The sequence below is a fragment of the Eleutherodactylus coqui genome, chromosome 8, assembly GCF_035609145.1.
Source record: "Eleutherodactylus coqui strain aEleCoq1 chromosome 8, aEleCoq1.hap1, whole genome shotgun sequence".
NCBI classification, from domain to species: domain Eukaryota; kingdom Metazoa; phylum Chordata; class Amphibia; order Anura; family Eleutherodactylidae; genus Eleutherodactylus; species Eleutherodactylus coqui.
Window position 1 is genome coordinate 1,068,353 of NC_089844.1, and position 18,089 is coordinate 1,086,441.

Genomic DNA, 18,089 nt, shown 5'->3' on the forward strand with positions numbered 1-18,089 from the left:
ACGTGTCCGTTGTTAAGTGAACCTTGCCTGTAACCGCATTGGTGAGGGCGCGTACAATGTTGCGGGAGACGTGGTCGTGCAGGGCTGGGACGGCACATCGGGAAAAGTAGTGGCGACTGGGAACCAAGTAGCGCGGGGCTACAGCCGCCATCATGTTTTTGAAAGCCTCCGTTTCCACAACCCTATACGGCAGCATCTCCAGGCTGATCAATTTGGCTATGTGCACATTTAACGCTTGAGCGTGCAGGTGCGTGGCGGCGTACTTGCGCTCGCGCTCAAACAGTTGCGCTAGCGACGACTGGACGCTGCGCTGAGAGACATTGCTGGATGGGGCCAAGGACAGCGGAGATAAGGGTGTGGGTGCAGGCCAGGAGACGGTTGTGCCTGTGTCCTGAGAGGGGGGTTGGATCTCAGTGGCAGGTTGGGGCACAGGGGGAAAGGCAATGGTGCAAACTGGAGGCGGTGAACGGCCTTCGTCCCACCTTGTGGGTTGCTTGGCCATCATATGCCTGCACATGCTGGTGGTGGTGGCTCCTCGGCTGATCTTGGCACCACAAACCTTGCACACCACAGTTCGTCGGTCGTCTGCACTCTCAGTGAAAAACTGCCACACCTTTGAGCACCTTGGCCTCTGCAGGGTGGCATGGCGCGAGGGGGCGCTTTGGGAAACAGTTGGTGGATTATTCGGTCTGGCCCTGCCTCTACCCCTGGCCACCGCACTGCCTCTTCCAATCTGCCCTGCTGCTGCACTTGCCTCCCCCTCTGAAAACCTGTCCTCAGTAGGCGTAGCAAACCAGGTTGGGTCAGTCACCTCATCGTCCAGCTGCTCTTCCTCCGAATCCTCTGTGCGCTACTCCCTCGGACTTACTGCCCTTACTACTACCTCACTGATAGACAACTGTGCCTCATCGTCATTGTCCTCCTCACCCACTGAAAGCTCTTGAGACAGTTGCCGGAAGTCCCCAGTCTCCTCACCCGGATCCCGGGAACTTTCCAAAGATTGGGCATCGGTCATGAGAAACTCCTCAGGTGATAGAGGATCCATTTTTTCGCACTGAAGGCCGGGACCCAAGAACAGTTCCTGGGAGCCTGCCTGCTCTTCTGAATGTGTCATTTGCTGGGAGGGAGGAGGCTGGGAGAAGGGAGGAGCAGCAGCGAGAGGATTCAGGGATGCAGCAGTGGACGGAGAAGACTGGGTGGTGACGGTGGATAGTTTGCTGGATGCACTTTCTGCCATCAACGATAGGACCTGCTCACACTGCTCAGTTTGTAATAAAGGTCTACCGCGTGGACCCATTAATTGTGAGATGAATCTGGGGACCCCAGAAACTTGCCTCTCTCCTAATCCCGCAGCAGTCGGCTGCGATACACCTGGACCAGGAGCTCGGCCTGTGCCCACACCCTGACTTGGGCCTCCGCATCCTCGCCCGCGTCCACGTCCTCTAGGCCTACCCCTATCCCTCAGCATGATGTATTACGAGTAGAGCAGAAACAGAACGCTGTAATTAAATGTGCCGCTTATTGGCCTGTGGTTGGAGGCTGACTTCGCTTACGGAACACACAGCAGAGCCAGGAAACAATTATGCGCAAACCTGTAGTCAGACCTAGGTGCGTATGACTGAGCTACTGGAATTCATAGCAAAGAACCAGTCAAGTGGCCAAAGGCCAGTGGTAGGCCTTAAGTATTTTGCTTCAATTTTTTTAAATGGTGAGGTGAAAAACCAGACAGACACCGTATGCAGCGTATATATGTATACTCTTTCCCTCTGGCGGGATGACGGGGAACATGTAACGGACACAGCAGAGCCAGGAAACAATTATGCGCAAGCCTGCTGTAACGCTTAGCTGGGTAATAATGAGCGACTACTACCCCCAGCAGACACGCAGTAAACTGTACACGGTCACAGGCTTGGCTGGGTAATAATGAGCGACTACTACCCCCAGTAGACACGCAGTAAACTGAAGACGGTCACAGGCAGCCCAAATATAGTATTTTTTTCAAACTTTTGGGAAAAAGCCCACTGCCTATATAGCCTGTATATGGATTTCCCTGTTGGAGGATGACTGTGGTTATTGAAAGCACAGTGCAGCCAGAAAAATTATGCGCTAGGCAGCAGTAACACCTAGCTGGGTAATAGTGAGCGGCTACTACCCCCAGTAGACACGCAGTAAACTGAACACTGTCACAGGCAGCCCAAAGATTTTTTTTTCCAATTTTTTTGAAAAAGCCCACTGCCTATATAGCCAGTATATCTCTTTCCCTGTACCACTGTCCCTGCCTCAGCAGTACTGCCCCTATACTCAGTAAAATGACTGCAGACAGAGGACGCAATGCTCTGCACGCCCGATATACAAAAAAAAAATGTGCAAAACTGCTAAAAGCAGCCTCAACAGTACTGCACACGGTCAGATGTGGCCCTAAGAAGGACCGTTGGGGTTCTTGAAGACGAAGATAACAGCCTAACACTCTCCCTATAGCAGCTACAGCAGGACGGCACTTTCCCTAATGTCTCTCAGCGTGCATCTGTGGCGAGCCGCGGCCAGCCCCAGTTTTTATACTCGGGTGTCACCTGATCTCCTCAGCCACTCACTGCAGGGGGGTGGGATAGGGCTGGAATGTCACAGGAGGAAGTTGTAATGCCTTCCATGTCATTCTATTGGCCAGAAAAGCGCGCAAATGTCTCAGAAGTGAAAGTGACTCGAACACCGCGTGGTGCTCGTCTCGAGTAACGAGCATCTCGAGTACCCTAATGCTCGAACGAGCATCAAGCTGAGACGAGTGCGCTCGCTCATCTCTAATGCCGATCCATGATACCTACTAAATCTCTTTACTTATTGATCTATAATGTATTGATGACAGGTTATGAAGTATAAATCAAAGAGTTTGATAATAACATGATACATTTAGAGATATTAAGACTTGCCCATACCAAGACATATAACTCCTGCATCTTCCTTATGGAGACAATCACTTTTATTCCAGCGTTTAGCCCAGCAATCCTGTAGAGCTCGCTCATATCCTTTACATTGCACCTCACTCAGCCATATGGGACCTGCTCCTTTTCCATACATCGCTTCTGTAGTGGCATTCACAGCGGAGCTGCATCCTATCTGTCGACAGACAACTTCTGCATCCTTGATATCCCAATCATCGTCACAGACTGTTCCCCATTCTCCCTGGAAGAACACTTCAACTCTTCCTGAGCAGTTGTTTTCTACTCCAGTGAGACGAATCCTGTCATTATCTAGCATTATAAAGGATGCAAGTAAAATAATAGGATATTATAAAGGTAAATAGGCTTTGTATATAAAGAGTCCACCTCATCATAAAATTCAGTAAAGCTATAAAATAGAAGAAATATTCTCGAATGCTTTATCAGCACTTGTCCTAGAAGGCCCTCCAGGCAGACTGGACCTGCTCATAATTGCTGTAATGCACCAGCATTTAACATTAATTTGCACCCAACACATACAGTAAGAACTTTAAAAAGATTCTAGTGGATGGAAGATGTCTAATGTTTGTCTCACTTCAGACCCTTTAAGCATTGGGCATATTTATACAGGGAGATTTAAGAGAATAAACTCCCAAGATTTCCTATTCCTATAATATATCCCATTTATTATCTATAATTTATTAGATAATTTGATAGAAATTGTTCAATTTCTCAGCAGCGACACCATGCAGGAAATAAAGAATTACACATTAAGCTCAATGGGCTATTCATATAACATATGGATATACTTAGTCCTTTAGAGAAAAAGGCCCTTTGTAATCCCAATGTACTTTGTGTAAGTGATGGAGATCCTAAAAGGGGACAGCTTCTTCCCACTACCTCTATAATATGGTATTTGAAAACCAGAAGAACTCTTTAATTATCATTTAAAGTCCTGAACAAGAATAATGAGGAAATTATATTAAGTATCAATTACTAACTAATTGCTTTAGATTCTAACCAATTCAACACTTTTTCAGAAAGACATAAATACAAGCTATCCATTACTTATCTCTTGTCTATGACACTATTGAATCCTTTCCTCTAAAGTTAATTTCAAAACAAAAAGTTAATAGGGCTGAAAGTAAAGGACCTGGAGTGAATATTCTCTGTTCTGATATACTATTGATGAGCTTGTATGATGTGAATGATTAGTCAATAATACATTGGTACTAACCTGAGGAAGACCGGGATGTTGGGAGGCTCTGAATAGATTTTCTATGTCCCTCACCTTAATATTATAGACAGAAATAATGAAATATGTTATATAGAAGAACTAAAGATGAGTAATATCCAGATTTAATGAGAAATGTCAAGAATGAGAAAAGGAAGAACAATAAGTCAAAAATATTCAATAAATCAAAAGCTAAAAAATGATAAAATGAAGGAGGGTCCTGATGAAACATGGATTTCCATTATGACAGTTCAAGAGTTAATATTGTGATAACTGAATCTCTGAGAATGAAGGTGAAAAGTAAAGCCCTATAGGATCTACCTCTAGCTTGTAGATGAGCAATAAAGCCTGAATACAATTCTTCATCACTCCAATGTCTGGAACACATTTCTTCCAGCAGGTATACAGTAACATGCCTACAATCTGACCATATTGTAATTGTGTAATTTTAGAAGCTTTAATACATATCTATATATGTAATGGATATGCTGTTTTTATTTAGAATACAATTAACTCCCCCCCCCCCCCTTTTTAGCATTTTTTAGCATCATCCTCCTATCCAATGTGCCCTCCTATCCCAGAGCGAGTTATAAATGAATGGGACTTCTAATTTTTTATTACTTCACTCCTTGGAAGACACTGGCATTTGTTATCTGCTATCAGCAGCACTAGACAATACATCTGCTGGAACACATCACATATCCATCTGATGGAACACAGTGAACCTCTGGCCACACACTTCTGGTTTCCAGAACATATGCCAATACAGGACTGGCTCCATAGCAAGGCTTACCTATTACCTCTGTAGCACCCCAGAGTTAGGGTCCCACATATCTGCTATAATCACCTTATAGAAAATATGCATATATATCTATATCTTTCAATAAGTGAAATTGTGTGTATATGACTTTAAATGTGTTATTTAGATGTGTTCCTATAACCTACCCCTGCATGAATAGGCAGAATGCACCTTAACCTGCTCTCACATCTGTCAGTCACTCCTCGCTAATACAGGGATTGGATAGTCAGATTCCTCTAGTTTAGGACTGGTTGAGTTATAAGGTATAAAAGGTGAAGAGTGGGCAGGGTTAGTGAGTCTAGTCCTGGATATAGCTGAAAGAAGGCAGCCAGAGATAGAGACCATGTACGAGAAAGGGAACTATTTTTTACTCTAAAGCCAGTGTGAGTACTAAAGTACAAGAATTGTTAGCAAGGACAGAAGAGGAAGGAGAGAGATAGAGACAGAAAAAGAAGGAAAAGGAAAGCAAGTCAGCGAGTGATATTCAAGGCACTAGTTAAAACAAGGGAGAAGAGCTGTAAGTAAAAGCAAAGCGTAAAAAGTGTATAAAGTCTTTTCTCAGGGATGTCAACCCCTGAGAAAAGTTAAGAAGTAGTCACTGTTGGGAAGTGTAATTCCAAGTGTTCATCTACATCAAGTGAATATAATGTAAACTGTGTCGTCACTTCAAGTCTCAACCGATTCTCTCCCTGCAAATCAAGAGTTGAGTTGATTTACCATCTAAAGTCTGTGGCATGGAGTCTCTTCCCATCTGCAAAAAAGTCTGTTTATGCTTAGCACCTGTATATGCTGCCCAAACCTCTTTCTTTACCCCCTCTTACCTTTTGACCCCTTTGATAGTGTGACTACCTGAGCATGATGACCATGCCCCCTGTCCTTTTGACCCCGGCCTGTGTTCCAGACATCGTATTATGATTCTGAAGTTTTATTTATATTTATAACCATGGCATGGAGTTTATACACCTCAGAGACCTAGTAAAATGTATCCCCAGCCCATATAGGATTTATGTAGCCCTCCCCGTAAATTGTATTATGAGTATAAGGCTTTATTTATAGCCTGACATTAAGTCATGTACCTTCAAGTCCAAGTATATACAGCTCCTACCTTGTTTATTGTACAAGAACATTAAGACTTATTATAGTAGTATAGAGATCACACAGCAGACTACATGCAAAGTTTTAAAAAGCCTTATTGAGGGCAGATATGAATACTTAAACGACATACGATAAAAATATGGCAGACATGTCTAGCAATGATTACACAGCTCTAAGCGATTAAACATGAAAAGGTCTATTTAGGGCTAAATGAAATGTTAATTAGAGGCTGTGCGGGTCAGCAAGTAGTTACCCTCCTATCAGCTATTGCAGACCCTGGCATGTCATGCTATAAATACATGACCTTGGGCATCGGCTGGGGCTCAGGGAATCTCTTGGTAATAATATGGTGCACTAGGAAATCATTTCTTTTAAAATCATCTGTAAAGAGGCGTAAAATGCACTAACAAGATAATCTGCGAGCCATGCAATATAATGTAAAGACGCAATAATGTCCACAGAACGCGCTGTCTACATCTTTTAGTTGATTATTCCCATATGTGTATGTGTGACATCTTCTTTTTAAAAAGTCTACAAATGCTGAAGGAAAGTTTTCGCTGGTCAGCGCTAATTGCAGCTGTCGGAAAAGATGGCTCTCTCATTACATAGCACTATTAACACTGAATGACGTCCTCGCTGGCTGCAATATTCAGTGTTTACTATGTACGCTGCTGGTTTTATGTACATTATAGGTTGCTAAGAAATGTCATGGAAATACACACACAAATAGACATTTGGTATAAGGATCGGATGTAAAACATGTAAAAGCTGTAGCGTGTTCATAATTAGTTGTAATCATACAGGACTTCTGTGGTTTATTTCTAGAATAGCGGGATTGACAGCGTATACTATCATACTTACAGTATGTGGTGTCGGTGAGCTAAATCTTATTTCAGCGTGCAGGTTCCCTGTTTTAATGAGGGAGGAGTGTGTTCCTGCTTCTTTATCGGGAGAAATATCAAAAGAAACAAAAGTGTATTCGTTCCTGAACTCTTCACCATCAATGGATAATCTATTACCTGATTTTTGTTTTCCGGATATATGCACAAGAGCCATGTACTCTCTAATAGCTAATTCAGCCTCAAAATTAGGTTGAAAAGGCCTGGCAGGGATCTGCTGACCATTTAGATACAAAGCGGTATGATTCACATTGTAGTAATGGAAACATAGCAGATTTTTCTTTTACCTACCACTAAAGGCTTCATTATCGACAAACTCTAATATTACTGTTTTCTGAATCTGTCCCAGAAACATATTTTCATGCTTGGTAATTATCGTTCTCGCAGGTATGCTGTATGCTTTTAAGCAGGCTTCATCAAGAGTGTATTTAGCCAAAGACGATAGAAGGGTCTGGCTGTGGCCTATATTGATGGCCGGGGACACCAGCAACCTCTTTATATAGAGACAGGCCTGTGTGATCTGAACTTTAACATTTTCCTGCTCTGCAGATATCAAACAAAAAGTACCTTTATTTCTGGTCAGTTTGATCTTAACATCTATTCCTTTCATTATGCATTTTGGTTCATTAAACATGTCCCAATAAATTGGCTCACAAGCTCCACAGATTTAGAACGGTGCATGGCCTGAGCTCTTTTTGTGAAGCCCGAATCGCCTCCATCATGGGTCCTTTTATACAGCTGTGTCTTTGTAGAACAATTAAGCTATAAATTACAAAGCCAAGGTTTGAGAACTGTAATTTATAATAGTTTTGATGTATGCTCTATAGCTATAAAGATTATCCGATTGCAAGATATGCCGATCTCCCAGCGTGATATCCACTTGCTTGAAAAGCGTAACTATACAGATATAGACTAAAATAATAATTCTTTATTAAGATCCTTTAAAAACATATACGGGCTATTTTATATACACAAACATAAAGACCAAAGGATACTAAAATGTCCTTTCCATACAGTAAGTCTCTAATTTTTGATCGTGAGACTACTCGGCGTCCAGGCAATAAATTATAGCTGGATAGCCGTATAATAGTTATTAGTAGTGTATATGGTCACCAATAAGTCAGTTAGTATATAGTTGACTGGTATGCAGAGGGACACTTCAAAGAATTGAAGAATGGTTCAGTCCCAATGGTATTAAGGATATATAGTTATGTCATTAATATCCCAAGACCATAGTTCCAGGAGTCAGAGATACAGATGGATTCAAAGGAGCGATAGCCCACAATGCTGATGAGAATTGATGGTAAATTAATGTGCCACCTCCATCACAAAATTGTCAGGAGCTGCAAACGTGGGCATAAAGGGGACTCAGATGCCAGTACTTCTACACATCTCCACAATGCAGCAGCGCATACTAACACCAAAGATTGGTTTGAAGCAGGAGGTGTCGCAAAAGTAGCTATCACAGGTATACAGTGACCTTGTGAAAGTCTCAATAAATCAGTTATGCTGCCTGTGAATGCTCCAATCCAGTATCTCGGATAACTATGGTAACACGAAACATGAGAAATAATACATGCCGACCAGCGCTGACCTCCAGGGATGCGTGCGTATATCACAACTAAACCAATCCGGCTGTTTACCACGTCAGCGGACATCCAAAAACAGGCAGTGTACAATGAGTTGACCTGTTATACAGCCAGAATGCTTGCAAAAGCCTAGTGTGCAATACTAGGCACAACAAAGGTGGGCATAAAGCGGACGCGGATGCTAGTACTGCTGTGAACGTCTCATTAAACCGGTTCGCTTCTTTTTATTGGTCCAAACCAGTGTCTCATAACTGTGGTTACATGAGAACAAATACATGTCGACCAGTGCTGATCCCCAGATCCCAAGCAGGAGGAGGAGGTGGCATAATTAGCCTGAGAAACCATGACAGAGGTAGGACCCACAATCCTCTGTGTGGGACACATGTGAGCGGGCCCAGGGCCAGACTCGGTCCCGGTATCCACCTTGTGTGACCCAATGTGCCGTCACTTACAGTTCCTTTCATCGCTCCAAAGACTGGATGAACCACAAAGAAATTCCACTGGCCATATCTGGCACAGTTGCATCCCCCCAGGACCTCGGCCTTTGCGCACACCCTCAGCAATGGTGGGCATAAAGCAAACTCGGATGCTAGTATTGCTGTGAACGTCTCATTAAATCGGTCCCAGCCTCCACCTTGTGTGACCCAATGTGCCGTCAGTTACATCGCTAAGGCAAACCCGTGTGTACCCACACAATTCATTATGTGTATGTGTCAAATAGCTAAACACTGCAGTGGGAATCCCTTCTGTACCTACACAATTCATTCTGTGTATGTGTCAGATAGCTGAACACTGCACTGGGAAACCCTTGTGCACCCACAGTTTAGGCAAACCCCTGAAACATTTGTGTACCAAGACTATATAGGCGAACCTCTGAAACACTGGTGTACCAAGAGTTTAGGCGAAGCCCTGAAACATTTGTGTATCAAGAGTATAGGCGAACCCCTGAAAAATTGGTGTACCAAAAGTATAGGTGAATACCCGAAAAAATTTGTTTACCCTGAGAGCAGGTGAAACCCATAAACATTTTTTAAAGATAGAGCTCGTTGTTGCTTAATTTGTAACAGAGCCTGGAGGCAGCCCTCAGAAAAAAATGGTTTTAACAGAGCCTTTTGGCCCGCAGAAAAATTGGCATTGATGACATTCTGTTTTAGGAGTAGGAGGAGTAAGATCCGAGAGGGATAGACAAAGGTACGTCTCACCTTTTTGGGGGTGATAGAGAATGCATGGATCTCCTGTTGCAGCTAAAACAATCTTTATGTTCTGCTGCTTTCCACCGGTGGAGAATCGAAGTCTTGGGAAAACCAGCCTTTGTCCATCCTAATGAGTGTAAGCATGTCGGCGCTGTCAGTTGACAGGTGTGTACGCTTATCCGTGATGATCACCCCAGCAGCACTAAACACCCTCTCTGATAACACGCTAGCGGCAGGCCAGGCCAGCACCTCCAGGGTGTACAGCGCAAGTTCATGCTACGTGTCCAGCTTTGACACCCAATAGTCGTATGGAGCAAAGGGATCATGCAGGGCCGTGATATGATCGACTATGTACTCCCTCACCATCTTTTTACAGTGCTCTCTCTGACTCAGCCTTGACTGGGGAGTGGTGACACAGTCTGGCTGGGGAGCCATAAAACTGGCAAAGGCCATGGAGAGTGTTACCCCTGCCTGCGCTGGACATGCTGCCTAATCCCCACGCGTCCCCTGCTAGTTGGCCCTCTGAACTATGCCTTCTACCACTAGCGCTGTCAGATGGAAACTTTAGCATCAGTTTTTCCACCAGGGCCCTATGGTTTTGCATCACTCTCATACTCCTTTCCTCTTCGGGAATGAGAATGGAAAGGTTCTCCTTATACCGTGGGTCGAGAAGGGTGTACACCCAGTAATCCATGTTGGCCAGAATGCGTCTTATGCGAGGGTCACGGGAAAGGCAGCCTAACATGAAGTCAGCCATGTGTGCCAGAGTTCCAGTATGCAACACATCGCTGTCCTCACTCGGAAGATGACTTTCATGTTCTTCCTCCACCTCATCAGCCCATACACGCTGAACAGATGAGAGGGAAGCAGCATGGGTACCCTCTGCAGTGTGAGCAGCAGTCTCTTCCCCCTCCCCCCCCCCTCCTCCAAAACGTGCTGAGATACAGACGTGAGGGTGGTGTGGCTATCAAGCGACATACTGCCATCCCCATATCCTGCTCTAACCGCAAAGCGTCAGCCTTTATGCTTAGCAGCAAACTTCTCAGCAGGCAAAGCAGCGGGATGGTTCGGCTGATAATGGCCACATCGCCACTCACCATTTGTGTAGACTCCTCAAAGTTTCCGAGAACCTGACAGATGTCTGCCATCCATGTCCACTCCTCTGTGAAGAACTACGGAGGCTAAATACCACTCCGATGGCCAAGTTGCAGCCCGTATTCTACAATTGCTTTACGCTGCCGATAAAGCCTGGCCAACATATGCACCGTAGAATTCCAGCGAGTGGGAACATCGCACAGCAGTTGGTGCTGTGGCAGCTGGAACCAATGATGCAGTGTCCTGAGGGTGGCAGCATTCGTGTTGGACTTGCGGAAATGTGCGCACATATGGAGCACCTTGCGAGCAGGTCGGACAAGTGGGGGTAGTTTTTTAGAAAGCGCTGAACCACCAGATTGAACACATGGGCCAGGCATGGCACGTGTGTGAGGCTGCCAAGCTGCAGAGCTGCCACCAGGTTATGCCCATTGTCACACACGACCATGCCTGGTTAGAGTCTGAGCGGTGAAAGCCAGAGATTGATCTGCTCCGTCAAACCCTGTAACAGCTCTTGGGCAGTGTGCCTCTTGTCGCCTAAGCTGATTAGTTTTAGCATGGCTTGCTGACGCTTCCTCACCGCAGTGGTGCCGCGTTGCGCGCTACCAACTGCTAGCGACATACTGACACTTCTTAATTGAGAGGTGGAGGTGGCGTAGGAGAAGGAGAGGAGGGGGTTTTGGAGGAGGTGGCATAGTATGCCGGAGAAACCATCACCGAGGTAGGACCCGCTTTCCTTGGTGTGGGAAGCATGTGAGGTCTGACTCAGGGTCTGACTGGGTCCCAGGCTCTGACTTGGTCCCAGCCTCCACCAAGTTCACCCAATGTGCCGTCAGGGAGATGTAGTGTCCCTGATGGCCAGCGCTTGTCCATGTGCCCATAGTTAAGTGGACCTTCCCAGTAACAGTGTTGGTGAGGGCACAGTTTATGTTGCTCGTGACGTGCTGGTGTGGGGCGGGGATGGCGCACCTGGAAAAATAGTGGCAACTGGGGACCGAGTACCGAGGGACCGCCGCCGCCATCATGTTGCGGAAAGCCTTCGCTTCCACTAGGCTGTATGGCAGCATCTCCAGGCTGAGTAATTTTGCAATGTGCATGTTTAAAGATTGTGCAAGCGGGTGGGTGGCCATATATTTCCACTTTCACTCCAATGCGTATGTTAGGGACAGCTGAATGCTGCGCTGGGAGACATTGCTGGAGGCAGTAGAGAACCATGGAGGTGAGGGTGTGGGTGCAGGCCGGGAGGCACTCGTTTCTGCGTCCTGGGAGATAGATTGGATATGTGTGGCAGGTTGTGACACAGGGGAAGAGGCAGTGGTGTGACCCGGAGGTGGTTAATGGCCTTCGTTCCAAGTCATCGGGTGCTTGGCCATCATATGCCTATGCATGCTGGTGGTGGTGAGGCTAGTAGTGGTGGCTCCCCGGCTGAACTTGGTGCAGCACAGGTTGCACACCACTGTTCGTCGATTGTCCGCGCTCTCACTAGAAAACCTCCAGACCTTCTAACACCTAGCCCTCTGCACGAAGGCTTGCCGCGAGGGGGTGCTGTGGGGAACAGTTGGGGGATTACTTACTCTGGCCCTGCCTCTCCCCCTGGCCACCCCATTGCCTCTTCCAACCTGTTCTGCTGTTGGTGTTTCCTCCCCCTCTGAAGCCCTGTCTTCAGTAGGCTTAGCAAACCAGGTGGGGTCAGTCACCTCATCGTCCAGCAGCTCTTCCTCTGAATCCTCTGTCAGCCCCTCCCTCGGACTTCCTGCCCTAACAACAACCTCACTGACAGACAACTGGGTCTCATCATCCTCATCCACAAAAAGCTCTTGAGACAGTTCCTGGAAGTCCCCAACCTCAACCCTGACTCTGGGAAAGTTCCAAATGTTGGGTATCGGTCACGACAAACTCCTCAGGTGGCTGATGAACATTTTTTTCCGACTCAGGGCAGGGACCGGAGAACAGTTCCTGGGAGTATGCCTGTTCAGAATCTCTCCTTTTCCTGGAGTTACCAGGCTGGGAGAAAGGAGGAGTAGCCTGAGGATTCAGAGGATCAGTCCCTAGGGCTGTATGAGTGGACTGCGTGGAAGACTGTATGTTAGATAAATTGCTGGACACGTTATCCGCGATCTACATCAGCACCTGATTGTACTGTTGTGCTTGTAATAAAAGTCAACCACACGGACCAGCAAAATGTGAGATAAAGCTAGTGAGCAGAGATACGTGGCGCTCTACTAATCCCTTAGCAGCAGGCTCTGATTCACCCTGCCCACAACCGCGGCCTCTGCCCACAGCCTCACTCGGACGCCCGCATCCACGTTCACGTCCTCGACATTGACCCTTACCCCTCCACTTCATAATGTAGGATAAAGGATAGAGCAGGGCCCAAGTAAATTAACCTACTCTATAGTGATGAGAACTGTGGCTAATTCACAGCACACAGAGAATGGTAGACGTGAGTTGCTCTGCACAGGCCCAGAAAAATTTAACCCACTCTATAGTGATGAGAACTACGGGTAATTCAATGCACACAGAGACTGGTAGATGTAAGATGCTCTGCACAGGCCCAGACAAAATTAACCCACTCTATAGTGATGAGAACTGTGGCTAATTCACAGCACACAGAGAATAACAAACAAGGAAGAAAAGAAAAAGTCCTCAGCGCTGATAATGGTACAATGTGGCAGGAGTTGTAGTGAAGATAGCAAATGTAATGACTTACTTCACGGAGGCATCCTGGTATAGACGCCCCCAATCCCAGCAAACGTGACAAAATGCCGTCGCCAACAGCAGAAATAGTTCCACGGTTTAATAATAGTAGACGCGTTTCGGCCATACAATAATTAGGCCTTCATCAAGTACATGATGAAGGTCTAATTATTGTACATGATGAAGGCCTAATTATTGGCTAATTCACCACACACAGAGACTGGTAGATGTCAGATGCTCTGCAAGGCCCAGACAAAATAAACCCACTCTATAGTGATAAGAACTGTGGCTATTTCACCGCACACAGAGATCGGTAGATGTGAGATGCTCTGCACAGGCCCAGAAAAATTTAACCCACTCTGCAGTAAATTACCCTTAGTTCTCATCACTATAGAGTGGGTTTAATTTTTCTGGGCCTGTGCAGAGCATCTCACATCTACTATTCCGTTTGCAGTAAATTACCCGTAGTTCTCATCACTATAAACAGAGAATAGTAGATGTGAGATGCTCTGCACACGCCCAGAAAAAATGTAACCCACTCTATAGTGATGAGAACTGTGGCTAATTCACCGCACACAGAGAATGGTAGATGTGAGATGCTCTGCACAGGCCCAGAAAAATTTAACCCATTCTATAGCAATGAGAACTGTGGCTAATTAACTGCACACAGAAAATGGTAGATGTGAGATGCTCTGCACAGGCCCAGAAAAATTTAGCCCATTCTATAGCAATGAGAACTGTGGCTAATTCACCGCAAACAGAGACTGGTAGATGTGAGATGCTCTGCATGGGCCAAGAGAAAATTAACCCACTCTATATTGATGAGAACTGTAGCTAATTCACCGCACACAGAGAATGGTAGATGTGAGATGCTCTGCACAGGCCCAGAAAAATGTAACCCACTCTAAAGTGATGAGAACTACGGGTAATTTACTGCACACACAGAATAGTAGATGTGAAAAGCTCTGCACAGGCCAGGAAAAAATTTAACCCTCTCTATAGTGATGAGAATTGTGGCTAATTGACCACACACAGGGAATGGTAGATGTGAGATGCTCTGCACAGGCCCAGAGAAATTTAACCAACTCAACAGTGATGAGAACTGTGGCTAATTCCCCGCACATGGAGAATGGTAGATGTTAGTGCTCTGCACAGGACCAGAAAAAATTAACCCACTCTGTGTGCGGTGAATTAGCTGTAGTTCTTATTGATATAGAGTGGGTTCATTTTTTCTGGCCCTGTGCAGAGCACTCACATCTACCATTCTCCGTGTGTGGTGAATTAGCCACAGTTCTCATTACTATAGAGTGGGTTAAATTTCTCTGGGCCTGTGCAAAACATCTCACATATACCATTCTCTGTGTGTGGTCAATTAGCCACAGTTCTCATCACTATAGAGTGGGTTAAATTTCTGGGCCTGTCCAGAGCATCTCACATCTACCATTCTCTGTTTGCGGTGAATTAACCACAGTTCTCATTACTATAGAGTGGGTTAATTTTGTCTGGGCCTTGCAGAGCATCTCACATCTACCAGTCTCAGTGTGCGGTGAATTAGCCGTAGTTCTCATCACTATAGAGTGGGTTAATTTTTTCTGGGCCTGTGGAGAGCAACTCACATCTACCATTCTCTGTGTGCGGTAAATTAGCCATCGTTCTCATCACTATAGAGTGGGTTAAACTTTTCTGGGCCTGTGCAGAGCATCTCACATACATCATTCTCTGTGTGCGGTGAATTAGCCATAGTTCTCATCACTCTAGAGTGGGTTAATTTTGTCTGGGCCTGTGCAGAGCAACTCATATCTACCAGTCTTTATAGCGATAAGAATTACAGCTAATTCACCCCACACAGAGACTGGTAGATGCGAGATGCTCTGCACGGGCCCAGACAAAATTAACCCACTCTATAGTGATGAGAACTGTGGCTAATTCACCGCACACAGAGAATGGTAGATGTGAGATGCTCTGCACAGGCTCAGAGAAATTTAACCCACTCTATATTGATGAGAACGTTGGCTAATTCACCGCACATGGAGAATGGTAGATGTGAGTGCTCTGCACAGGGCCAGAAAAAATTAACCCACTCTATAGCGATAAGAACTACAGCTAATTCACTGCACACCGAGTGGGTTAATTTTTTCTGGTCCTGTGCAGAAAACTCAAATCTACCATTCTCCATGTGCGGTGAATTAGCCACAGTTCTTAACACTATAGAGTGGGTTAAATTTCTCTGGGCCTGGGCAGAGCATCCCACAACTACCATTCTCAGTGTGTTGTCAATTAGCCACAATTCTCATCACTATAGAGAGGGTCAAATTTTTTTCTGGGCCTGTGCAGAGCATTTCAAATCTACCAGTCTCTATAGCGATTAGAATTACAGCTGATTCACTGCACACAGAGACTGGTAGATGTGAGATGCTCTGCACAGGCCCAGACAAAATTAACCTACTTTATAGTAATGAGAACTGTGGCTAATTCACCGCACATGGAAAATGGTAGATGTGAGTGCTCTGCACAGGGCCAGGAAAAATTAACCCACTCTATAGCGATAAGAACTACAGCTAATTTTCCACACACCGAGTGGGTTAAATCTTTCTGGGCCTAGGCAAAGCATCTCACACCTACCATTCTCAGTGTATTGTCAATTAGCCACAATTCTCATCACTATAGAGTGGGTTAAATTTTTTTCTGGGCCTGTGCAGAGCATCTCAAATCTACCAGTCTCTATAGCGATAAGAATTACAGCTGATTCACTGCACACAGAGACTGGTAGATGTGAGATGCTCTGCACAGGCCCAGAAAAATTTAACCCACCCTATAGTGTTGAGAACTATGGGTAATTCACCGCACACAGAGAATAGTAGATGTGGGATGCTCTGCACAGGCCCAGAATTTTATTGATTATGAAACAGCCAACATCACGTGCAAATACACAAAAGAGCACAACATGGTCAACAAAAACACCAACATCTATGTAGCATGTTTTACAACAGCCTACACTCGACTAGAGCTATACTTGCTTTTGAACAGACTGCAGGGATGCTGTCTTCACCACAACACAGATTCTGTGATTTTTTTTTTACATCGGGAAGGTGAGTGGAATCCGCAGTTAGGCAATTACTTGGGTGAACTGACCAGCAAGATTTCCAATGATACATACATCACAGAGTTTGTATCTGCGGGCCCAAAAACGTACTAATACAAGCTGAACACCGCTAAAACTGGTAAAAGTTAAAGGGATAACTTTACATGTTGGCAACTGGGTGCTCATAAATTTTGACAGCCTCAAAAATTGGTTTTGGATTACCCTTGCAACACATCCTTTAAAATGCAGAAAACTATCAGTGTAGAGCAGCCAGGGGTTTGCAAGACATCAGAAGTAGAAATGAGCGAGCACCAAAATGCACAGGTGCTTGTTGTCGAACTTTTCGAAATACTCGAGAGCTCGTTTCGAGTAACGAACACCATTGAAGTCAAAGAGCGACTCGAGCACTTTTGTATGGGACCGTTGCTCCGCATAGGTGATGACTTGTCAAACACCAGAAAACATCAGAAAGTCATGGAAACACCACAGAAACGGATAGGGAAGGGCAGGGGGGCAGCATGCATGGCTGCATCTGAGGCTCCCAGGTCCCACTATTAAGCCACAATGGGGTCAAGAGTCTGGCGTCACCCCCTAACAATTTACTTCGGAAAAACCCTCATTAGCAAGGCACACCTTAGCTAAGCACCACACTACCTTCAACCAATTACAATGACTGCCTGCGGGTGACATCGCTGCCTCTTCTCCAGGGTTACATGCTGGCATTGCTGTCAACCCCCCCTGCACGATCCTGCATCCACAAGTGCACACAAAAGTTTCCCTGCGCAGCATTCAGCTGCCCTCATGCCACACGCTCGCTTCATTGCCACACCACTCTCATGTCTATTTATATGCGCGTACTGGATGAGGAGGAACCGGAGGCACACACTGCAGAGGGTTGGTAGGGCCAGGCAATCCCGTGCCCCCTCCGTCACAAAATCGTCAGTAGCCGCAAACGTGGGCATAAATGGGACTCAGGTGTCAGCACTTCTACACATCTCCACAATGCAGCAATACTCTGTGTGGGAAGCACGTGAGCGGGCCCAGGGTCAGGCTCGGTCCCAGCCTCCACCTTGTGTGACCCAAGGTGCCGTGAGTTACATAGCAATAGGAAATCCATGTGTCCCCACACAATTCATTCTGTGTAGGTGTCAGATAGCTCAACACCACAAGGGGAGGTCTTTGAGTTCCTTGGGCTTGCCTATGCTGTCAGTGCACAAAGATGGTATTACACAGGAAGAAATCAGTGCCCAAACATGAGAGTTTCACCCCGCCAAGGACCTTGGCCTCGGGCCACATTTCTGCCCTAGTCAGTCAGTGTATTTGTGCCAGATAGGTAAAACACCGCCATGGCAAGTCTTTGCACCCATAGTATAGGCAGACCCCTGTAACATTCCTGTACAAAGATATAGGCAGACCCCAGTTACATTCCTGTAGCAAAGGTATAGGCAGACCCCAGTAACATTTCTGTAGCAAAGG

The 18,089-nt window shown here is 45.8% G+C and overlaps 1 protein-coding gene across 1 annotated transcript in view; it reads right to left on the minus strand.

The window, feature by feature from the left end:
* Positions 1 to 18,089, minus strand: part of LOC136576110 (scavenger receptor cysteine-rich type 1 protein M130-like) — a 513,398-nt gene that overhangs the window by 81,744 nt on the left and 413,565 nt on the right. Inside the window, exons 12-13 of the mRNA XM_066575131.1 lie at positions 4,171 to 4,224; positions 2,931 to 3,245 (exon numbers count right to left, since the gene is read on the minus strand). Of these exons, the coding sequence (XP_066431228.1) occupies positions 2,931 to 3,245; positions 4,171 to 4,224 (369 nt within the window). The remainder of the gene's footprint in view (positions 1 to 2,930; positions 3,246 to 4,170; positions 4,225 to 18,089) is intronic.